The 23,700-nt window shown below is 46.7% G+C and overlaps 8 protein-coding genes across 8 annotated transcripts; 1 reads left to right on the top strand and 7 right to left on the bottom strand.

Moving 5' to 3' along the window:
• Positions 1-519: 519 nt before the first annotated feature.
• Positions 520-951, bottom strand: V1516DRAFT_667717 (uncharacterized protein). The gene has a single exon (XM_066920894.1). It carries the CDS (start codon positions 941-943, stop codon positions 527-529), a length of 417 nt encoding a protein of 138 aa, XP_066779653.1. The 5' UTR covers positions 944-951; the 3' UTR covers positions 520-526.
• Positions 952-2,584: 1,633 nt separating this feature from the next.
• On the bottom strand, positions 2,585-3,294 carry V1516DRAFT_667711 (uncharacterized protein). Its single transcript, XM_066920893.1, has 2 exons — positions 3,122-3,294; positions 2,585-3,056 (listed from the first exon to the last, which is right to left on the bottom strand). Exons 1-2 carry the CDS (start codon positions 3,157-3,159, stop codon positions 2,825-2,827), a joined length of 270 nt encoding a protein of 89 aa, XP_066779652.1. The 5' UTR covers positions 3,160-3,294; the 3' UTR covers positions 2,585-2,824.
• Positions 3,295-3,356: 62 nt separating this feature from the next.
• On the top strand, positions 3,357-5,012 carry V1516DRAFT_631210 (WD40-repeat-containing domain protein). The gene is made up of 2 exons (XM_066919950.1): positions 3,357-3,487; positions 3,540-5,012. The coding sequence occupies exons 1-2, from the start codon at positions 3,395-3,397 to the stop codon at positions 4,962-4,964; spliced, it is 1,518 nt and encodes a 505-aa protein (XP_066779651.1). The 5' UTR covers positions 3,357-3,394; the 3' UTR covers positions 4,965-5,012.
• A 33-nt stretch (positions 5,013-5,045) lies between these two features.
• Positions 5,046-6,011, bottom strand: V1516DRAFT_616807 (uncharacterized protein; the record flags this gene model as incomplete). Its single annotated transcript, XM_066919350.1, has 3 exons — positions 5,046-5,470; positions 5,570-5,847; positions 5,926-6,011. Coding segments are annotated over 3 exons (789 nt in total), but the record flags the coding sequence as incomplete, so codon positions are not given.
• A 733-nt stretch (positions 6,012-6,744) lies between these two features.
• On the bottom strand, positions 6,745-9,610 carry V1516DRAFT_682967 (uncharacterized protein; the record flags this gene model as incomplete). The annotated part of the gene is made up of 2 exons (XM_066923484.1): positions 6,745-8,987; positions 9,037-9,610. The coding sequence occupies 2 exons, from the start codon at positions 9,608-9,610 to the stop codon at positions 6,745-6,747; spliced, it is 2,817 nt and encodes a 938-aa protein (XP_066779649.1).
• Positions 9,611-10,640: 1,030 nt separating this feature from the next.
• On the bottom strand, positions 10,641-13,486 carry V1516DRAFT_693960 (uncharacterized protein; the record flags this gene model as incomplete). The annotated part of the gene is made up of 2 exons (XM_066923912.1): positions 10,641-13,112; positions 13,166-13,486. 2 exons carry the CDS (start codon positions 13,484-13,486, stop codon positions 10,641-10,643), a joined length of 2,793 nt encoding a protein of 930 aa, XP_066779648.1.
• Positions 13,487-15,174: 1,688 nt separating this feature from the next.
• Positions 15,175-19,318, bottom strand: V1516DRAFT_682965 (C2 domain-containing protein; the record flags this gene model as incomplete). Its single annotated transcript, XM_066923483.1, has 4 exons — positions 15,175-18,223; positions 18,283-18,845; positions 18,918-18,956; positions 19,181-19,318. The coding sequence occupies 4 exons, from the start codon at positions 19,316-19,318 to the stop codon at positions 15,175-15,177; spliced, it is 3,789 nt and encodes a 1,262-aa protein (XP_066779647.1).
• A 2,484-nt stretch (positions 19,319-21,802) lies between these two features.
• V1516DRAFT_614754 (uncharacterized protein) lies at positions 21,803-23,596 on the bottom strand (the record flags this gene model as incomplete). Its single annotated transcript, XM_066919334.1, has 2 exons — positions 21,803-22,024; positions 22,115-23,596. Coding segments are annotated over 2 exons (1,704 nt in total), but the record flags the coding sequence as incomplete, so codon positions are not given.
• Between the last annotated feature and the right edge of the window lie 104 nt (positions 23,597-23,700).

The raw sequence follows: 23,700 nt of genomic DNA, 5'->3' as shown, positions 1-23,700 counted from the left end.
TAGATCTAACACCGAGGTCTAGACTGCATTTTTTGAGCGGCCATGCGCCTGGAACCGTGGAAACGAGAATTTGAGTGTGGTTTCTAGGGCTCGTCTTCGCCTTCCGGCGGTGTTAGACTGCCGTGCGAATTAAATTGGCGTAGAAATAGAATATTTTAAGGTATCACGGAAGTGCAGTTCCGAGAGTATATTCTCCGATCTTTAAGAGGGTCGCGGTTATGATGGTGGTGGTGGTGGTGGTGAGGATGGTGAAGGTGCTGTTCGCAGTAATGCTGGTGGAGCGCACATGAGAGAGCTCAGAGTGAACTAGAGTAGAATTAGGATATATTTCCCAATATATACAGTCAGTATAATCATCAGCCATGAAACATTAACCATAAAACATTAATCACTGATCTTCAACTAATCATTTAGTCCACTTGAACTGATATTTTATGCATTAAATAAAAACAGTAACGCCTCCCAACCGAAAACACCTCCCCACTCCGAAATTGCTAATACAAATTATGTACAAATTATGTACAAATCACTGTCGTCGCATCCACAATACTTGCTCCTCGTCTGCCCTTCCATTCATCTGCAAATGTACTCGCATGGTTGCTATACTTGCGTCCGATACGGCACCAAAAATATACTTCCCTCGGGACAGCTCCGACAGGACCAGATCCAAAGGCAGTTCCCCCGACGCGATCCGCCGCGCTAACTGGAACAAAGGTTCTCGATACTCAATATCTTTCTCCCTCATAGCAACTTTATCAGGAAATGCCCGTTCGTCGGAAGGGTCCGGCACGAGCTCGCGGGACAAAGCAGGAACAGCCTTCCGAAGTTTATGTGCCAATGAGGACACAGCAAACGTGCGTGGAACTTGGCCTGCCCAAACAATAAACTTGAGCTCTATGCGATCAGGATAAGCCATGTGTAGCGAGTATAAAAACCAGTCCATCTTCAGACGCTGCTCTCGCTTCCAAGCTAGCAGGTTCTGCAACGACGCGATCTCCTTGCTGCCTGGAGAAGACATGAGCACACGCGTACAGAGCTGATGCAGGCGCTCCGTACTGGCTGTGCGGACTTCTGTTCTAGAGAAAAAATGAATAGCCGTCCGTAGTTCCAGCGGTAAATGATCTCCCGGAGGTCGCGAAAAGCCAGTGGCAGACAATGACTTCGACGAAGACGATGATGACTGTTTCTGCCGTCTTTGTTCTCGGTTTTCGGTTAACGAAATCGCCGAAGATACAGAGCTCGACCGAGAATGTCTCTTTTTGGATTCTTTGGAATCGAGACTATCATCGTCAACTTTTTCCGATGGACTCGAATATGACCGCGCAACTAATACTGGGGGTCGAATAGTCCTGTCTGATCGGAGTGTGAGCGGAATCGACGTTCCGGATTCACTTGCCCAAGTACTTGATCTCGACATAGAATTACTCGACGGCCATGGCCATCCAGATATAGTATCTTCGTCCGCTTGTGCTAGCAACGACGAGAGTGAAGCTATCGAGGCTCTGTGATTGTGTCCGTACGGCCGTCCTGGTCGTGATGCCTGAGACGCGCGCGATAGATCTGCCATTTAGTTTTCCGTCTTTGACTGTAGTTCAGTATAAAAGCATGTTCCGCAAAAGATTTTGTCTGATAGCTGAGAATATTCTAAACCAAGCCTGCCTATCTTCTTATATCACCGGCTTCCGTTCCACGAGGCAGTGCACTGCCAACTATAGATCATACATGACCACTTTTGCATCTGGGAACTTGGCCGGGAAAGCATGGACCTTGTAAAGTTTTGATGTCATGGTTCCTCTTGTACCGAGGAAGTACATACTGTGTTGTCGTGAAGACAGCCCCAGAACAATCTCGGTAGAGATACCCGGTCTGTTTCTACATAGCGTACGAAAGAGACAGAAGAAACCCATATATTCATATTATTACTCGATTTGGTTATTTTCATCTAACGGAAATTCAATGCTTTTGTTGTCGATAAAATCAAGCTGGTTCGATTAGCAATTCCTCATCCGAATGGCGCGAAACAGTCAAATCTAAACTATTCTGCGGTGGGACTTTGCTGAAGAGGGCGGATGAGTGCCACCATCTGTCGAAGAGTACTGAGCAAACTGCGATGGCAAACTAATAGAGCAACCCATCCGAACCAGAAAAATAGTCTAGAAGACTAGTAATCGGAGCTAGACGTCTGTGCAATCCAGAACACATTTTCCGAAGTTAGCAGACCAGATCTGAAGGTCTGTTGAAATTTGCGTGCAGATTTCGCTGTGTGCGGTTTATTACTGTACTGCTGGTTCTGACTGTCGTGCAACAGTCGAGCATTCGCAGAATATTCGTGATGTGAAGCCGAAGCGAGAAACAGCGCCTGGTGATTGCTGAGATCAAAGTGTCTAGTAGCAGATATCACAACAACAAACAGGATAAACAGACTGATAAAAACCATACTCGTAGCCAAGATCATCAAGCAAGAAATCATAAACAAGGCTACGATAGCCAGGATAGCTACTGTTCGCATACATAGTTTACAGAGCGCCTCGAGTCTGCTGGTTATTGCAATCATAACCACGATCGTATTCATGAAATAATGTATTTGCAAGTACATGAAGATTATGAATTAGGTCCACAGTAGAATATATATGTATTTTTATATATATATTTATGCACTGATTTACAATATGCTGATATGCCTGTCTGTCCGATCTCACCATCGGCTACCAAGTGCGGGGATCCTGCGTCCCGATCACTCAAGGTCGCACCAATGCTCGAGTGGCAGCATAGAATTGTGTTTTTAACAAAATATGCAAATAAATCGAAATCGAAAGCCAGCCCATTACTTCGCCGAGTTCTCGAAAATTGCGGCCTCCGCAGCCCGTTTCTCCTTCTTGCTTGAGGTGATGTTTGCGTCCGCAACCACGCCGTCGCCTTGAAATTTCGCCATTTCGCGCGCGTATCTTCGTTGGATAAGTTCTAAGAGCGTATGCCCCTTTTCACGACCTTGTCGTCGTTCATAGACATAGAAGGAAGCAGTGCCGACAAATATTCCGAAGATCGGGTCGAGTGTTCTGTTATTCATGACTGCTGTTAGCTTATTTGGTGTACTTGTCAAATGTCTACAGAATCCACCCACTTTGATAACAAGTACGGATATTTCAGCGAGGTAGCCATTTTGGCAAATGATCGTGAACTCAATATCCAAGTATACAATTATCTAATTCATTCGATTGTTTCTTCAAAACATCTAATAATCCTTTTCCTGATTCTTACCTCTGTTCCAGTGTGGTTAGGTGAGGCCGACTGAAACCTCCCAAGCAAAAATATTTTGGCTCAATACATTAAAAGTTTGTAGATAATTTAAATTAGTTCGTTTTTCCATTCTTTCGAGATATAGTACATTAGAAAGATGGCCGCTCCCCGGAATAGAGTTCAAATAATTCGGGATCCGGTTTTGCCGTCACGGACAACGCCTGAACAGCGATTTTGGCGGTCTTACAGGGTGGGTTAAGACTTGATTTCTAGCGAGGAAATGGTGCTAACAATGAATATAGACTCCGCTGCTAATCAAAGAACACGGCGCGATAACACACATAAATTTTTGTCCGACAGCACCCTATGATTTTGCAGTCACGTCCGGCACACGAGTCCAGATATTTTCGTCACGCACCCGACAAGTCGACCGGACCATTGCACGATTCAAAGATACAGTGTACTCTGGCGAGTTTCGAAGTGACGGAAAATTACTTGTCGCGGGTGATGCAACCGGCACGGTGCAGATTTTCGATTCATCTACCCGGGCAATTTTGATTTCTCTTACTCCGACAAGTCTCGCTACACATGTAACCAAGTTCCATCCGAAACAGCTCACGACTTTACTTTCTGCCTCCGATGATCGTATCGTCAGGATATTTGACATAACATCGCCAGACCCAATCGCATCGTTCGGCGAGCATTCCGATTATGTTCGTGCAGCTGCTTTCTTATCTCCTGCTTCCGATACCATTGTTAGCGGGTCATACGATGGTCAAGTGCGGTTGTTCGATCCACGAACGCCAGGAGCTGTACAGACCTTGGATAATGGCAGCCCTGTGGAGGCCGTGCTTCCGCTTTCTAGCACTACTGTTCTAAGTTCTGGTGGTCCTTCGATCAAAGTTTGGGATCTTGTCTCAGGAAAGATTGTTCGCGAGCTTGTCAACTTTCAAAAAACAGTGACTAGTCTTTGCTTAGGCGGTGACAGCGGCAATCCGAGTGGGCAGAACACAGTTTTAGCAGGTGCATTGGACGGACATGTAAAAGTTTTTGATACTACTTCATGGGACGTAAAGTTTGGCTGGAAGTTCGGCAGCAACGTGCTGGCTACGGCAATCAGTCCGAATCAGAAGCATTTCGCGACAGGTCTTTCCTCTGGTGTGCTGTCAATCCGAACGAAAAAGACGGAAGCAAAAGTCAAGCAGGGTGTAAAAAAACGAGATGAGAGGACTTCCGCGGCTAAACCAGCAACCCGTGGTTTAGACTACAAGGGCGAACAAGAACATGAAATTATAGTGAACGATACGCGGGACCAGCGGCGGAAACGCAAGATCCCGCAATGGGAGCGCCATTTGAATGCGTTTCGCTGGAGTTCTGCGCTGGATGCAGCTTTACAGCCAGGGGTTACACCAGAGGTATCAATGACCGTACTTCGGGAGCTAGTTCTACGAGGAAAGGTTCAGATCAGTTTGGCAGGCCGGGATGAGAGCCAGCTAGAGGCACTGGTAAAATGGGCGTTTAAAAACATTGATGATTTTCGAAACGTTGCGATCGTAGCAGATTGGATCGCTTGTATGATTGATATGTATGGCCAATTAATTGAACGGTCGCCGGTGTTGGAAGATCAGATAGGAAAATTTGGGAAAAAGGTTGACCGGCAAGTTCAATTGGCTAAGGAAGCTAGAAAATTGGAGGGCATGTTGGAGATGCTGATCCATAGCCATTAATTTATTGTGTATAGTTATGTAAATGTCATCTCAAGCTTCTTTATTTGAGGTATCCTTATCAGCATCCGTAGACTTTCCCAAGTCTTGGTCTAACTTGTCCTTAGCAAAAGTACTGTGAATAGCAAAAGTACAAGCTCCGACTAAGACATCTTTTCCAATAACTCGTCCAACCACCCAATACCAGACACGACTGTCACCGGAAATTCCTTCATAAATTCTGATTGGACTTCCCGTGGCCGCAGAAATGTCGACCAAAATATGGCTGTATAAACCCTCGGGGTCCCATTCCTGATAGGGAATTGACCGAACGGACATATCTTTCGGTAAATCCAAAATTATTCGAAAGGTGGCCGACGAAGGCGTGTATTGGGTTTGATGGTCTATTGACAGTTTAAGCGCAGGACTGTGAGAAGAGCGGTGAAGATGTTTAGTGATCCGATGAGTTATTGATTTTGATCGCGAACGATTTTGTGAGTTTGCCTGTTTGTTTGCAGCATCTTCAGTTGCTGAAGTATCAGTCTTTTCGATCCCATTTCCAGAACCTGCTGGAGGATGAGAAAGAGGAGCCAACTCTGGACTCGAGATAGGTGAGATCGATGAGTGACTTCCCGTGGCAGACATCGCTGGCGACTCCTGAGTAGCCGGCGAATATTGCCAATTTTCATGTTCATGCTGCGGTTCATTCAAGCCAGTAATCTCCTTTCCATCCCACTTGACGGCGAACAGCTCGAATGGCGCATCTATTTTGGACGAATAGATCATAATCGGCTTACCGACACCCGTATCGTCGGCAAATACCTGGGAGATTCGATGACTGTGCATTTCATGAATCCCCCCGGAAGCCTCGAACCCGCCTGTATGAGTTTTCGTTAGGTTACTATGGCTGAGGCTATCAGAATCAGAATCCGTTGGCGTATGGAAGCCATGATTATGGGGGATCGCCTTGTCTATGTCGATGAACGAATCCGATCGGAGGCGGCCAAAAAGAGAAATCAAAATCGAAGGAACTTCGGAGACATTAACTCGTTTGTTAGTAGGTAGTCTCCATCCGAAACGTCGACTGCTCAGTGTAGAAGATCCGGCTTCATTTGATCCCGCGCTATTAGGATCTGCTATAACTGATCCTGCATTCTCTTGTTCTGAAATCTCTGATCCTGAGGCAGGTGACAATGCAGAGATCACTTGACTTGCAGCATTGGATAAATATTCGGACGTCTGCTTGACGACAGACTCAGGCTGCTTATCAGGCGTAAACGAATCAGTCATTTTGAGCATCTAGCGAACCTCAGAAAATATTTTGAATTGCTCACTCTTGCCCATCGGTCTATTTAAACAGGTCGGAGACCCTAATAGAGAAGCTGATCCCGTTATCCAGCGCCTGACATCATGCTCAGAAATACACTCGGCCTGCCAGTTTCCTATTTCAGGCTCGACACACAAAGAGTTTTCCGTTAATATAACCTACAACCAGACGGTAGAGTAAACACCCCCGCGCTTCGAGACCTATTGACTTCTAGGTCTGGCGCTAGGCTGTCGCTAAGGTTCTCTCGTTACCAGTCGCGTCAGCTCGTGACGTGCGGCCGCGATACGTGACTATGACGACATCGCTATTGGCAGACCCGGGATTATACCTCCCTAATCTAGATCGAATTCGGCCGGTAGTTAGTTGGATGAAAATTATTACTATTAATTACATTCTTACATTATCGTACAATATCCATAAACAAAATCCAAACAAAACCCTTTTAACCCGATCCGCTCCAACCCAAGAGGCCTACAGCTATTGATGGTGCTGCTGATGCTGCTGGCGATAGACTCGCTGATATATATCTGAGTCCTTATTATGATAACTCCTGGTTCCGACCCCAAACTGCTCATCAATGCTAAATAAGCTCTCAATGCTCTGTACGTTCTGGAGGTGCGAATACACGTAATCTTGCCAAGTCAAGCTACCCGACGAGGCCAACAGGTTTTGCTCCATAGTAGAACAGTCTGTTAATCCTTGAGCGCTGCCATTTCCGACGTCCGATAAGGTAACTGACACGACGGCGTTTTCGGCAACAGATGCACCTGTCGTTGGAGGAAGCTGATGCTGCTGCTGTGGAGTGTGCTGGCTCGGCGGCCACATCTGATACTGGCTTGAGCTCTGCGAGGACACCGATGAAAGAGCTGGTGTTGGATATGGGTAGCCAGATGAAGCCATCATTTGAACACTTGTTAGTGGTGTTCCATATGACATCAGTGGAAAACTTGGCATCGAGTCCTGACTGGTATTACTGTTCGCCGTCGTTATCATCCCTGGAATTGTAACCCCAGCTGTGTTTCTGTCCAATGCGAAGTCTGTCGCAGGAGGCGTGCTCAGAGTTTGCGTAGGATCAAACTGCGAAGAATAAAAATTATTGTGGTTATGAATACCATTGCTGCTGTTACTGTAGTCGTTGTTGTGTTCGTTGCTCTCCTCACGATTGCGATCGCTATGGCTTTTAGCCATTTGGGTTTGAAGCCCATCTGCAGTAGTTCCCTGGGTAGGCGGATGATACTGATCAGTTTGAATCTGAGCAACCATGGGGGTCAGCTTAGGAACGTTCGAAAAACATTTCGCTCGATATCGATCTTCAACTCCCTTTATCGTCCCTTCGGCCAGCGACAAAATCAAATCTTTGATCGGATTTTTATTGCTCTGATCAGACCGAACAGCAATAATCGCGGCCCCAATCACGTCGAGGGTCAGACTGACATCTTGTTTGATCCGGGCAATCTCTTCGAGCGTTGTATCCGGATTGGCCCAGGCACCGTACAGAATCGTCAATAACGCTGTCAACAGTAACGCGGTATGATACCAGGTGCTTTCTACAAAGTTAATCTTCATCAGATCATGTGCCGTCTTGATCATGTCCCTGGAAATATCAACAGAAATATCTCTCAAGCTCTGGTTGAACTTGCGATTAGGGGTTGCCGACGCTGACGGGTGTCGGAGATTCAGATAAGTTTGAAGAAACGCCAAATGAACAATTCCAGCGTAACGTTTCATAGCCAAATCACCAGTCATATCATTCGGATCCCACTTCATTACTGCAGGCAGATTGTCTTTAATTGCCAGTAGTCTAGCTTCAAAGTCAAGCACCTGGCGCTCGTACAGCTCAGGCTCAGGCTTTTCCAGCGCGTAGAACGCTGAGTAAACCAGTCTATGTACTTCAACGATACGCGCAATAACGATTCCGGGTACAAACGAGCATCGGTCCGGGTCTACCACGACTAATGATGATGAGCCTTTAGGCATCACAAACTTCTCCAGCGGACCATCGTACTCGCCTGGCAATTGCTCGCTGTCAATGCCTAAGAATACTTCGGTGTCGTGATATCTGTGATCAAGTGAGGTGGGCCGAGATAGTCGGTCCGCAATTGAATGCTCGATGACAAGCAATGTCCAAAAAACTCGTTTCCGCATCTGCTGTTCCTTTGGAGTCAGAAGTTTATTGTTACAGAACGCTGACCGATGCAGGCCAAGCGTGATCGCAGTCGTCATTGTCATTCTGGAGATCGACCAAGAAAGTTGAGCCTGCGGTCCACCGCGCAGAAAATATAGTATTAAAGTCAGCCCTTGGACAGATCCAAGGGTTGGCGTTCGGTAAAGATCGTAGACATAAGGCCAAGAGCGTCGGTAAAAGGTGTTCGTTAGCGCAGCAAAGTTGACCGTACTACCTCCCTGCTTGCGTTGATATAGATCCGGGTTTGCTACCGACAAGGCGAAAACGATATTAAAAATGACGAGTGTTGATGAACTGGGAACGTACGACGGAGAATAAATATTTTCGATCTCATCCAGAAGCCAAGTCCTCGAGATTGTGGGCATAAGGGGATGTATCAAAGTGATGTAGCGGTTGATATAAAGCTTTGCATCATCGTAGGGAGGCAATTCTGGCCGAACGGGTTTTGGAGCAAGAAAGATTTCTAGCAAGTTCGAGTCGCAGACGTAACCTGGAGCAACCAAATCTCTGATTGGCATTTTCACACCGGCGCCGGCTGATTGGGTTAGTAGAGATGATACGAAAGAAATGGGAAAGTATCGTACTGTATAATGTAGTAGCATCGCAAGAACAGGCCAGTTTGTTGGAAAGGTTTAAGGAGTTTAAATAACGCAATTTTGAGTCTTCATCAGAAGCAAAGGCAGACGTCAAGCTCTCAATCGGGGGTAGTACGGTTGTGGAGCTCTTCTTGAAGTCGACTGGATCCGTGGTTTGCTTGATATTAGCCTCCGGGTCGGCGTTCGAAGTGATTATATGCTGGCTCCGCAACCATGAGGAAACTTCTTCAACTGGAGGTAAGATGCGGAAATCGACGTCGCGAATACAGGCCCGAACAATGGCCTCCAAAATCGCCACTCTAGCGCGTTCATTTTTTAGTTGGCTTTCGAGATTCTCGACATATCCTCTCGGGACCGCCCGTCGGGAGTTCAGATCTGTATTAGTGCACGACACGCCTGCAAGCAGACAGGGAGTGCATGACTCGGTCGTCGCGTTGCATCTGATTTTGCGGATCTTGCATCGGTCACACGCCTGACCTGTCCGTCCTCCACGGCGCTTTTGAATCCCTGGTGATGTTCGGTTTCCTGTAGCCCTCAGATCCGTGTATGCGGACGCTGACATCTGGCCCGCTTATGGTCGATGCTGAGAAGACTTGCGACAAGGATAAAGGTGGGTAAATTTATTAGAGCTAAAATAGTGAGAAAGTGAGAAGGCTGGGCTAATTTTCTGGAGTTATGTAAAACAAAAAATCAAAAGAAAGAGGGAAAAAAGAAAAAGGCAACGGCCAGTCCGCGACAGAGGACCCTGCTACTATCTAGAATGGAGGCGATCGGTATAAAATACAGTTACGCGATCACATGGAATTACAGTGGCAAAACACATGTCCACCCCGGTACAAAGATGGACCAAATCTGGCCAACTTAGTTTTTGAGTGTTTGTTCGTTGCTCATGGTGATCTACTTGTTCGTAGACAATAAAGTATCTGATTACTAGTTTCGTCGGAATCGTACCCTGAGAAATCTCGAAATTAAACCGAATTTCCCTGTCACAATTCCTCGTTCTCCGCTCGAACAGCAGTGGCAATTAATTACACTATTCGATCCCCTGGCCACCGATTTTTTATGTCATTTCATGAAAATGATTTTGAGAATAATCAGGAATTCATTGTTTGATTTCAAATATTATTCTGTTGATGAAAATTATAATTGCTAACGACGACGCGGTCCGTCAACCTGGTTCCATTCCTCTCTTGATTATTATCCATTCAAATATCGGTACAGCTAATAAGGCATCATAGTCCACCCGATCATTTCACCTCCAACGGTCAACGGTCTCCTTACTACCACGATTACAGAATCTACATACAAAGTTAGACTATACTCTGCCATCTATCACACTTAATATTTCATTAGTCCGTGCCATGTCTTTGTCCAGGTCTATGTCCAAGTCCTGTTCATTGTCCAATTATCCTTTCACCTTAAATACAGAATAGACATACAAATCCAAAGCAACAACAATATACCTTAGCAACAAATTCCCGTAAAATTACATGAAAAATAATTTCCAAAAACAATACCAACGACTCTCCAAAATTAAGTTTCAGCCAAAGAAAACCAACTCAAAATTCAGTATATCGGCCTTCTGTACCAGTCTAATATAATACGCGAACTCGCCCTCGCCATAGTGCAACTCCTGTTCCATATGTCTTTACCTTGCCACTGCCGCCTGCTCGCAATTCCATTGAAGAATTGGCACTTTCCATTGGATGATGGTCCAATAGCGAATGCTCCGATTGCCGCGCTTGAACTTCGATCATAGAATCAAGCGGATCCGCTTTACAGTCCACGTTTCGACACTGCGACACATCAAAAGTTTCTAGATGGACACATCCATCTCCAATTGCCGCCACGCCTTCATTTGTCACTCGCACACATCCGCGCACTGACAATGTTCGAAGCTCAATCAGGTGCAACGCGACTGCTCGTAGACTTGCATCCGACACCGCTGATCCACAAAATCCAAGGTTGAGGTTCTTTAAATGCTGACAACCAAGACTTAAGACTTCTACAGATACATCTGAAAGTGCACAGCAAAACGACAAATCTAACTCCTCAAGAGCCTTTGCAGAAGATGCAAGTGCTATGATTGCCTTATCCGTAAGGAAAGTGCAATCTGCCAAGCACAATCGGGTTAAGACAGGAAAACTCCGCTGTCCCCAGTAGCTGAATCCAATATCAGTCACCGTTGTACACCTTGTCAAATCAAGAACTTGGAGTCTATCGCACGCATGCATCGCCAAATGATGCATGCTTTTGTCTGTAATATGTTTGCAGTAACTCAGACCGATTCGTTTTAATCTCGGACATCCTACCACTGATCCCGTCTCCGGTATAACCCAGCCAACAACTCGAGCAAGCGTAGCATCTCCTACCTTACGACAGTTTGAAAAATCAATCTCTTCCAGTGTCCTCGCAATCGAAGGAACGATCAGTTCCATGATTGCAAGCCCAGAAACCTCCCATACAGATTTCATTCGAAATATTCGAATATCTTTTCCTACATTCCGCACAAGCTGAGCAAAGCCGGCATCAGTAATATGGAAGCAATTTGACAAATCAACGTACTGTGGTCTACTACCAGCTATCCGACTAATAATAGATACCGTATTGTCGTACATTTCAGTGTTATAAGGCGATAGATCCAGTCGTCGAAATAGCTGTGGTGACCGATGAACTAAGTCGTTCCATCGCTTACAGACTCTTCGGACTCTAATTAGCTCTCGAAGATCCAAGCTTTTAAAAATTTCAACCATGACTGTGTCGGGACATTTTCCCAATTCTGCCGAAATATCTGGATCTGGCAATCTATGTCTCGCTTGTGCCTGAGCTAGCCGGCTCTCCTTTCTTGCTCGTTTGCTTGTATGTGGTGAACTCTCTCCGTTAGATGGTCTGGTTCGACGGCGGTATGTATCAGAAGAATTTTCTTGCTCATCGTCAGCTTCCGCTGTAGACAACGATTCGGAAGATGACCTTGAAGACGATGCGGAAGTTGTTTCGGAAGAAGAGGTAATGCTCAGTATTTGAATAGCATTATCTGCAAGCGGAATCGAAGCAGCTATCTCTGACTCTTCCACTGCAGCCTCCTCATCGTATGAACTTGCAGATTGAGAAAATGGATCTGGATCAAGCGGTTTTTCAACCTCGGTCTGTTCATTTTCAGTCTGCACTTCAATCGTAGAAGGTTCAGAAGCGCTACCAGAGCCAGCAGTTTCTTGAGACATGGAACAAGTCATATCTTTACTGATATCTGTGCCAGTAGCAGAATCAGTAGGCTCATCACGATTAGATGCTAAGCGCTGCCTGGCTGTCTGCTCGATTTCCTTCATAATATCCGGATAATCTTTCAAAACATCATTCAATGCCTGTCCCGTTAATGTCAAACATTCCACCATCGTAACGGACCTTACAGAAGCCGTGCGTGAGGGAGCTAAAGATAAGAAAGTGACTTCACCAAAATGAGATCCTTTAGACAGCCGGGCTTTTACTTGATTGTTCTTCTCATCTAGAACCTCCACAGTACCAGAAGAAACAAAAAATAATTCTCGACCAGGACAATATTGTCGAATGATTAGTTCAAATGGAGCATATCGTCTCGGCTCGACCGAAAGTGCGAGAGTATGCAAAATATTCGAAGGCAAGGTTGCAAATAGCGGCATCTCTTTCAGTAATTCGCGGATAGCCAGATTTGTGTTTGGAGTTTCGGACTGTTTACTTGCAGATTCTTGAATTATTGTTGGAGCAGCTGCAGATTGATTCCCGTTTTCTTGTTCTTTCTGCTTCTCGAGCAAGTTCAATCTTTCCTGGGCTTCTTCCCGAATAGCAAGCTCTATTCCGGGAAACTGTGGAAGTACTTTGTTTAAAGCCTCAGCAGTCAGAACAACAACCATGCATTTCGACCGCGCGATAATCGATGCTGTTCGAGGACGGTGAAACAATATGCCAATTTCGCCAAAAAAAGCACCTGCCGTGAGCTCTGCATAGACCGACTCACCATCGCGTGAGGTGACTGCAACAGCACCTCGGACGATCCAATACATGGCTCTTGCATCTTCACCTTCGTTTAACTGACAACACGGTTAGTAAAACAGAAAACCGCAGAGAGCAGCAACCAACATACAATATATTCCTGTTTAGAATAGAATTGGGGCCGAAGCTTTTTGGAGATGGCCATCAAGAAGCCATCAGGAGCATCAGCAAACAGTCTGAAAGAACGCAGACGGTCCCAAATTTCCAGCGGCATCCCATTTTGGTTGTGAGTGCCTAGCGGAGACGGTCTTACGGGAGCATGGAGTTTGAAAGGATGAGAGGAGGAATTTTCAGAAGGCTCGATCTGGGTTGAAGAACCCGATGAGTTTGAGGAGTTGGATGATAGCGATGTCGACAATGACGAGGAACCTGGCGTGTAGGAATGCCTCGATCTGGAAGTGTGTCTTCGCATCGAGCCTGAATAATCCTGGGAGAAAATGTGAAACAGGATTGGGAACAAATCGCTCTCTCAGGCAGCCAGTCGGTCAGCGGAACGGTCTGGGGAAGAGAGAGACTGGGGTAGGCAGTAAGTCACTCGATCAGCAAGGAGTGCCTTCCGCGGGAAGGTCGAAGGAGCAGGCGATCAATAAATATGCGAGCCAGCAAATGAATATTGTGCAACAAGAAAAACGAGACTCGACGGATTAAAGGTCTCGAGAATGGACAGAGTGAGATGCGAATTAGCGCGATCACACTTCGGCCTCACTCTCAAGAACACCTCGACGAAGTCGACAACACGACGTCCATGAACTCCCGCCCAAACGGAGGGAGACCCAGGACAGTTTGTGTGCTAGCTTGCTAGTCGGAGGATCCAGAGAAAAGTGCGCAAACAAACCAAACCGCCAAAAAAAAATAAATATAAAAAGTAGAATAAATCGGACTCTGCGTCAATATTTCCCGACCTGCAGATAGTTCGCGATGGGATCGATCGAAATAGGGCAATGCAGGAAACTAGCACAGACGAACTCGTCGTCAACGGAGAGGGAGGTCCGACCAAAGCGAGCACACACACGGGCGACTTTATTTTTGTTTCGACTGTAGCCTGACCGAGCGGCGTGCAGATTCGCTTGACAGAACCTGGTCACGTCTTTTCCGGCTGCGAAGCTCGAAGTTTGGTCCAAAATAACAAAGCGACAACAAGAAGAACACGAAGGAGCAAAGAGCAATCTTGTTTCACGATCTCTTTTTGTCAAATCGCTCGCTGTTGTGTCTTGTCTTGTCTTGTCCTACTGCGCTCAGGCAACCGTCCGTCCAGCTAGAACTCACACTCACTCACACTCACCCACAAAATCTAAACCGATGTCCGCCTGGAGATACGTCCACACAGAAAGCCAAACCGCCTTTGCTAAGTGCTCGTCCGTCTGTGGGGTTGCTTCCGTCCGCTACCTGTGCGGCGATACTGGAAGAGGGGCTGGTGCCGATCAGGTGCCGATCATGTGCCGACCGGCATTACGTAGCCGTGTTTGACACGTTCTAGCGCAGGCCGATCTGAGATCAGCGGTGAGTGTGTGCTTATTGCAGCTCAGGGCAGGCAGTGGACAACAATAGAAGCCACTCATTAGAGCTTCACCGAGCGTAGAAAGGAGACTAATTTGAAGGAAGCATGCGATAACGTTCCACGTCGATACCAAATAAAAAACGAAACGTCGATCGCACGATATCTAGGGGGATCAAACTCAGATTAGCAAAGAAGTATAAACGCAAGGAAGTCCCTTGCACTAACGAACACCCATGTCGCAGCCAGTGTTAGTCTAGCAGTCTGTCCTCCCACCACCAGATATCTCCCAGAACACATTGACATATGCATTGACATATAACATACAAGTAGAGGTTTACTTACTATGTAAATCGAAATGTTATCTAAATCAAAATGTTATGTAAATCGAAATATTATATAAATAGGTCCAAATAAAATGTCAATTGAAATCAATTGCTAATCAAATATCAAAAAAGAGTATCAAAATAAATATAAAATATAAAATAAAATAGATATAAAAATAGAATAAAATAAAGTAAAATAAAATAGTATAAAATATAAATCAATCAGTCAGTAAATCAATCAATCAATCCAATCAAAATCAGTAATTATTCATCTCTTGTTCATCTCAAACTTTTCCGGCTAGCCTTTCCACTCATCACACTAGCAGAGTCCTCAGAAACACTCTCCTTCTTTCCACGGAATCCATGACGGAAAAACGAGGTACCTTTCGATACTCCACTCACAACACCGCCTCCGACCGCTCCAACACCCTTAAGAGGCGCAGACACAATCATTCCGGGAACAGCCAGAGTAGTAGAAGCAGTTCCTTGCGTCGATCGCACGACGAATCCAGGCTTGAAAAACAAAATAAGATGAATCTGTCCTGACTTTCCATCAAGGGTAACATGTCGGTCAACCTGCTTCATAACATCAAGGTCTAAAAGATCAATTGGAGCACCTCCAAGATAATCATTATCAGCTGGACCCATATCCCAGTCATAGACCTTCAAGAACAGCTTGCTTGACCGTCGCGAAACAATGTCAAACTCGGTGCTCTCGTTCCAATCAGGATCAAGTGTCTTCTTCTTTATCTCGGTCTTGTACTTTACAGTTCCATTGAGTTCCAAAACACAGAAAGGATCGGATCGATTACCCCGGTCTGCTGCTGGCAACTTGGTGCCACCAACAATGACAATCTTCAGCTTACCCTGGTTAATGTGACCTTCTAGAGGATCGAGCTGCATCTGAAGAGGCACATATTTGAATGCAATCTTCACAGACGAGGTGCCATCCTTACCCAACAAAGAAATCGGCACTGCCTTGTTGTATCCTGCCTTGAGCTGAGCGAGTGTGCTAATAGACTTGTTCTCTGCAATCAGACCCTCATTGTCAGTACGGATTGCATTCTCCTTCGTAGTCACACGAATGCACATCTGAGAAAAGTCCAGCTCTCGAAGCATGACATCTCCAACCTCTTCAATCTTGGCCTTCTGGTTATGAAGACGACCAGTAACATAGGACGGATACAAAAAGTCGTCAAAGTATACTTGAACATATACATTAGACTTCGAGAATGAGCCCTCTACAAGCTTATATATAAGCAGACCAGTGTTGTAAGTTACAAGCTCAGGAAGCTGCAGACGCAACTTCTCTGGCTCAGCTGGTTCAAGAGTCTCAGCATCGAGTGCAACAGCAGCAGCGGCTCCATCGGGCTTGTCTCCGTTTATAGTAGTGGCACTAGCAGCCGCAGCCTTCTTCGCTTCCTCGTCAGCTTTCTTCTTGTCTGCAGCAGCCTTCTTAGCAGCTTCCTCATCACGCTTCTTGCGCTGTTCAGGGGTGAGAGCAGCCTCGGCAGCTTCGGCCTCAGCCTTTGCCTTTTCTTCCGCCGCAATATCATCGGGATCCATCACATTCAATAATGGGTAGAATGAAACGGTGTACACCAAAGATCCCTTAGGGCTCTTACCGTGCATGGTGAGCGTGCTCGTACGCAAAGTGGTATCGACCTGTGCAACATACTCACCAAGCTCATTCTTCTTGATGAACTCGGTTGGGTCCAAACGGACCTCACCAAGCGATCGATCCTTGCCATCGTTTTCGTGGTCCATGACCTCCAGAACAATGCTCTCTCGGTCAGATGTGACAGTAGCATAAATGATCTCGTCCCAGACCGGAGTGAGCGTACCAAACGCAGTGACAGTACGATTCTTCTGGTAGTTATTGACCATCGCACGAACGTAAGGATCAACTTTTCCTAGGGCCTCCAAATTACGGAGGTCAGATGCAGACTGAAGGTGGAAACGCATAATTCCAATAGGAGGGATATAGCCACCTGATCCAGAGACACCCTTGACAGCAACAGGCTTCCACTGGGCAGTCATACGAACCTTTGCGGGAGGAGACATAGTAAACCAATCAGTACCCTTTTCATTTTCAGCAAGGAGCTTAGCAAGCGGAATCTTGAAAGTAGCAATATCGGAAGCTCCAGAGAGATCTTTGTCGTCACGAACGACAACGGAGAGTACAGCTGAGTTCATGTTGGTAATAAGAGCCTCATGTGCCTCATCCCAGACAGGAGTATTGCTGCGCTTAAACATCTTAGTAGTATGGACTTCCTTGCCATCAATGTAGTAAATAGCAAAAGGATTGAAACCACCAGATCCAAAGCCCTTAGCAGCAGCACGGTCAAGATCCTTGCACTGGTGAACGGTGAAACGAACAATACCAGTATTGAGCTGTGGTGGAGGCTCAACAGTACCGTCTTCAAGGGTTTTACCAGTAAGAACGGGGAAAAGACGAAGATCAAACAAAAGCTGGCCCTTGGGTTTGCCATTGCTAAGAACAGGCTCAACAATACCCTCACGCTCTGGGTTCTCCTCCAATTGCTCGAGAGGAACAGTTACAGTACCAATCGTGCGATCTTTTCGAACATCATTGAAATCTACAATCTCCATTGTAAGAGCGTCAGTAAGAGAATTGACAAGGATGAATTTGGTCTCATTCCAGCGTGGGTTATTCGTATCCGACTTTGTGGAAGAGCGCGCAATCTCTTGACCACCACCCAAAGCCAATTTAACGTAAGGATCGACAGTGTTTCCAATAGCATCACTGCCCTTGAGATTGTTACCAGAGTAGAGAGTGACAGCAAGAACACCAATGGCAGCATCGTTAGGGTTACCGGCCAGCATCTGCTCGATGTTGAGAGTGAACATATTGGGAGCATAGAACTGAGGACCAAGAGCTTCGTGGACACGGCTTTTGATGAAGCCTTCAAGACCAGGAATGAAATTGATATCGAAACCAAGAGTTTCACCACCGACAGGCTTCAGAACAAAGTCAAAGTATGGTTCCTTAAGAAAGCTGATCGAGACAGTCTGAAGATGAGGGAAGGAGGTGATCAGCTTGATTTTAACCTGAATCATACCCTTAAAAGCAATATCCTGGACGAGAACGGGCATGTTTGTAGAAACAATACCTTTACCGAGACGAACGTAGAGTTCAATCAGAGGATTGATTTTGTTCTTGAGCTGACGAGCACTAAGATCCTCAATATCGTTAGGAACGAACGAGAAACCCCAGTCCATGACGACAATATCGTCCTCAGTCTTGGGATAAGAGCGCACGAGTTCGATGCGAGGAGGCTTAGAACCAAGAGTGAAACGGTTGAGACTAGCAGATTAAGAATTAGCTAGAGAATAAAAGAACGTAAAAATGAACATCAAACTTACGAAAGACCATCAATCGGAGTGGGAGTGGCAGTACCAGATAAGACTTGGTTGACAGTCTCGATAACCATTGTGTTCAAAGTAGGAGTATAGATAGCCCAGAACTTGACCACGAAAGCATTAAGCCATTCCATAGTCTCAGCATCGGTTTCAAGTTTAGCCAGAGCCGATTCACGAGATAGATCATCACGAACACGACGACGAGTACGACGGATCGAAGTACGATAGTAGGTAGAGGTGAAAGCACAGATGACTACGACCCAAAGAATCGAACCACGGAAACGAGCGACAAGCCAAGCAGAGAAAGTCGAGACGAAAATAACAGCAGCATTGTGATACCAATCGCCGAACAGCTTGTCTTTGAGATAGTATTCGATAAAAGTCGTGGATTCGCGAAGATCTTCGTCTTCATACTTTCCTTTCAAATTCTCGAGCCAAGACCCAGCAGCGCCATCCTTGAGAGAGCGGGCCTTGAGCTCCTCCTTAGGTGCTGGCGGTTCAAGAACCGGTTCGGGTTCACGGTGGAGATCCCAAAGTGGATCGGGGGGAGGAGGAGGACGCTCGAGCTAAAGGGTAGAGGTTAGGAGGAGGGAAAAGAGAACACAACCGGATAACACCACTAAGTGGCTCCTACATACCTTGCCAAGTGTAGCGACGTCGAGGGCAGTTCCAGCAACCTAGAAAAAAAGAGCGTTAGCCAGAAATGCACAACAACAACAGCAAGCCGAGTAAGTGACGGAAGTGACGAAAAATGACATAATCGAACAATTGAGTGTGAATTGTCCGGGCCAGAAGCACGTGGAGAAGACCAGCTAACACGCAGGTGTGGACACGGTGCGAGATAGGTGTCGTCGGGAAGAGATCGGGGAGGGACAGGAGAGAGCTAGAAAGAAACACATACGCTTCCTACAGCGCCGGCGGTCGTGGAGACCACACCAGTCGCGATGTTGGCGGTTCCAGAGACGATGCTGGTAGCCTGCGAGATACCAGGGATGCGGCCGAAGCGCGACTTCTTGCCATTGGCAGGGCTTTCGGCCATGATTTGAGCGGTGATGGTAGGCTTGCGACGCGGCGGAGATGGACTAGATAGGGGAAGGGTAAACCGAGACAATCGCGCGACGGACGAGAACCAGGGAGGGGATACTATCTCAGCTTCTGGCTATCGATCTGGGAGGAGGGGGATGGAGAGAGGGAGCGGACGAGGGAGCGCGATGGGAAAGAAGAGGAAGAAGAAGAGAGAGAAGAAAAGGAGTCGAGGCGGGAATATTTGAGAGAGCGACGATGCTTGAGTTTTTGAGTGTGCGAGAGACTTTGAGAAAGTGTGGATGTGCGAGTATAGTGAGTGTTTTGAGTGTGTGCGAGCTACGGCAAGACGAGTCTGGTTTGTTAGTGTGCCAGCTTGCTTGCGTAGAGCGAGACTCCTTAGGCTTTCGGGCGGGCATCATAGGCAAAGGTGAGCTAGACAGAGACAGAGAACACGGGAGATGGCTGGGCCGGGTCGCATACGTGATGAAAGGGGCCTCGCCGTGGAGCTTCGGACCCGAATCCGCGAGTGCGCCGCGGTCGGCACCGACAAGCCACGGCGGCGCAGCAGATGTGAGCGCTAATCGAAGACTAGGCCGCTGGACACAAGACTGGCCCGTTGAGAGAACAGCACTGCCACAGGGTCCGTTCCGCGCGAGGCGGGGCGATCTCCGGATCAGGATGGCTGGGTCAGGCAGAGCCAGGGACTCCTGTGTGCGCGAGACGACCCAGATGGGGCTTGCTATTATCTCGCATGCAATTTACCAGAGCTGCAGAGCAAAAAAAAATTAGACCGTCTCGAAGGCGAAAGTGCATGATGAGACAGAAGGTCGAGAAGACCGTTCGGAACGCGCACGGCAAAGTTTGGCAGTTAGACAGTCGCGGTTGAGGGCGAGGTCGAAGTGCTGGCTCTGGATCGTAACGGGGATTACGTGGGGAGGTTTGAGAGCCATATCGTTATACCGTCGTCGGATCATCTACAAATTGAGCAACGTAGACAAAGACAGACTTTTGAGATGACGATATTTTCAGACCTGAGCGGAGGACCGTTGGTGGAAGATAGAACAAAAAAAAGAAAAACCAGAGGAAAAGGAACAAGAATAGAAATAGAAAAAGAAAAACGATTTGGAAATCTGGTTTCTTCTGGTTTTTCGGTGCTGACGATCACCGGCAGTCCATCTGGCGCGCAATTCACCAAAGCTGTCCACACCATATGCACATTCATATGTGTTCTGTACACGCCTGCACAAAGTCTGCACAAAGTCTGCACAAATATCTGGTTGCCATTGCTGCACAAATATCAAGCTCTCCCTGCACACGCTCCAGGTGGCAGTTCCTGTCCAGCTGCAATTGCTCCCCTTCTTCCAAGCCACCAGCTGGCTCACGAACGCTTGGGCACCAGCAGGTCACATGCTCACCATCTCCGTCTCCTTCTACGCATACCGACTAACTCCAGCTCTCCTATGTTCCAGCGCCGGATTTAGCGCCGCCCGCGGCCAAAGGCCCTGTTCGCGAGACAGTCCTTCTCAGCATTAGGTCGTTATTTGTCCTAGGTCCCTTCCTTGGTCAGGCACCTGGTAAACATCTAACGGAACCAATCCATAGAAGTGGCTATGGACGTATGAAACTCGCTAGCAGTTCGCGCTCGACGTCTCAGCTGCCGCGCTAATTAGCTTTGTGGAGAGGCGATTCTGGATTAGCGAAGCTTTACTGCTTTGGCATGCCCGCAATGCTGGCTGTTGCACACTGTCTTTTACAATTGCCTGTCTCGTTCCCGCTCGCTAAGCAAGTCAATTCGCTCGCCTCAGCGGAAGAATAGGGGATATCCAGCGCTTCCAGGAGCATGTCTTGTCGAATAGCGAGCCTTCTTTTCTAAGATTGCAAATTTTGTCTGCTCGAGTCTAAAACTCGGTCGAGCTCGTATATTTGACTTTTTGTCCCTAATAAATCCCGGCGATCTCTCGTAAGCTCTGTTATTGTTCCTTACGTCGTGCATCCGTCCATTAACAGCACGTCGCGCAGAAGCTTAGCAGTCGATAGGAGTACAAAGCAAACTGTCTTCCTACTGGCTTTAGGTAAACCGCCACTGACTAAGCGGCGTGGGCGTGGGTGGCCTCTACATTACTTACTCTACACCGAAACTGGCTGAACTGGCGAGCTCAGCTGTGACGGCAGTAATAATCACAGACTTATATCACCATTGCTCCTCACCTCTAATGACAATTCCACATTTATATCTGCTGTCTTTAAAAATGACTGCCTTTGCCACAATCACTTCGGCCCCGGCGCACAGCGATTTCGTAGTCTCGGCTATTTCATTCGACCCCTCAAGCTCGCATATATAGACAGTAGCGACCAGTTCTACGTTGGATTTGGCTTGAAACGCTCTGATAGTCGCGTCAACGCTCTCCCGGTCATCAGCTGTGAATGCAAAAGTCCATATTCTTCCACTCTTACATGCGATGCCTCCATTGATTTCCCATCGACCGTCGCTTCTATACTCTCGCTCGTCATCTTCAGCTTGCTTTGCTTCCGCCCATCTTCGGTCTGCTGCTACTCCAACATATTCTACTTCTGAGCCCGCAGGAAGCCCTTCGACCTGAACGGTAAATCCCGCACCTCCAGCAACTTTTGATGTCTGTCGTATCCAGTCTGCTGTAGCTGCTGCTTCGATATTGGATGCTATCCCCACAATATACAATAATTCAGCACTTCCCTCCTCCTCCTCCTCTTCTTCTTCTTCTTCTTCATCGTAGTTACCATCTTCTTTCTCTTCATTATTACTCTTTTTCTCTCGTTGACCTCGAACAACTTCAACAGACCCCGTAACAGCCGTGGCAACCCGTTTCAAATGTTGAAGAGCCAGCACCGACTGTCCCACAACAGTCTTACAAACTTGCATAGTTGGAGGTACAAGTCCTATCTGACCTGCTAAAAAGATCAAGTCCTCTTCTTGAATAGCTTGTGCATACGGCCCAATATTTGCGGGAGCCCAGTAACTTCTACCTTGAACATGTAAACCTCGTCTATGATTTCCAGTCTCGTTTCGTTGTGCAACAACAGATACTACAGCACGACAGTGATCCGGAACTCCGGCACTGATACAAGCTCGGGCTGGAGGATTTGGTCGTCCATTTGTGGTCTTTGCAAACCACTCCTTGTACGCACTGTTTGCTCCTCCAAACTCAGTCATATCCTTCAGGATCAGAGAGACGAACGCTATTCGTTGACAAATCGAACTGTCATCCTCGGCTGACATAGAATTCGATAGATCATCGAACAATGAAGTAATTTCTTCCTCAATCGTGAGACAGTGTCGACCATGAATAGTAAAGTTACTAGCAATTATCCATCGGCCCAGTTTAATTACCTGTGAATTGAACTTCAAAGGTTCATACTGACAAAAATCCATTAGCGGGATATCTGGATGACTAAGTATTTCCCATTGCTTCAGTAATTTGATTCCATTCGAGTCAAACAGTAGTGGAATAGCACTTTTACAAGCATATCCCTCTGCCAGAATAGGTTTTACTTCGACATGTGCATTCAAAACCTTCAAATACGCCACACCAGTTCCCTCCTCTTGGACAAGCTGAGTCTCATCAATGACCAATCGGCCATACTTAAACGCAGGACAATCTAGAACAAGAGTTTCATATTCGCCGCCTTCGCCACAAACATGACTACCATATAATTCATGTAGTTTCCAAAGTGATGGTTTTACTTGCGCTAGCGTTTTGCCCAAATGATCTTTAGCAGATAATCCTGCACCAGCAACTTTAATGAGCACTGCTACCAAACCTGCATCAATCATCTCATTCAACAAATCCACTTGATTTCGCTGCCATAAATATGCCAATACTGTGAGACCTAGACGCGCACAAACGCTTTCCACCCGAGTGCGCTGATAGGTCGATAAAATTGCGCCGACACTCACACCACTGATATCCGGATGCGCTTGCTTTATGCCCTTGAGAAGGAGGAACAAATCTTCAGTCTCATCTAATTCAGTCGTAGAATAATCCAGTGCACTGCTGATTGCGCTACCGGTTATACTGCCTCGATAAATTGGAACGCCAAAACACTGCGCATACAGCGGAAGAGCGGTATGTCCAACAGTCTGATACATAAAACTATCAAGCTCATGAATAACATCACCATCATCCGAGGCAGAATTTTCTGGCTTTACAGGATGCAAATTTGCAAGAGCAGCCAACTCATGTCCATTCCATTGACAATTCATGATATTAAAACATGAATCTTTGCCGCCCGAGATTAAAGCAACAAACTTCATCTGACACTCAGTTAGAAAACTTCATAATGACCCATAAATACTGTCACGGATTTTCTATGGCAAATATATGTGACTTTTGATCATATATCCACCTCAAACTATCC

Source organism: Lipomyces oligophaga (genome assembly GCF_038497815.1).
Source record: "Lipomyces oligophaga strain CBS 7107 unplaced genomic scaffold V1516scaffold_1, whole genome shotgun sequence".
NCBI classification, from domain to species: domain Eukaryota; kingdom Fungi; phylum Ascomycota; class Lipomycetes; order Lipomycetales; family Lipomycetaceae; genus Lipomyces; species [Lipomyces] oligophaga.
This window is presented reverse-complemented; position numbering and strand designations above follow the sequence as displayed.

Excerpts from the sequence above, each read along its gene's own strand:
- V1516DRAFT_631210 (XM_066919950.1), top strand. The coding sequence starts at position 3,395 with ATGGCCGCTCCCCGGAATAGAGTTCAAATAATTCGGGATCCGGTTTTG. Across the intron at positions 3,488-3,539 it reads GATTTTGGCGGTCTTACAGG|ACTCCGCTGCTAATCAAAGA; the intron begins GTGGGTTAAGAC and ends CAATGAATATAG.
- V1516DRAFT_667711 (XM_066920893.1), bottom strand. The coding sequence starts at position 3,159 with ATGGCTACCTCGCTGAAATATCCGTACTTGTTATCAAA. Across the intron at positions 3,057-3,121 it reads TATCCGTACTTGTTATCAAA|AACACTCGACCCGATCTTCG; the intron begins GTGGGTGGATTC and ends CATGAATAACAG.
- V1516DRAFT_667717 (XM_066920894.1), bottom strand. The coding sequence starts at position 943 with ATGGACTGGTTTTTATACTCGCTACACATGGCTTATCCTGATCGCATA.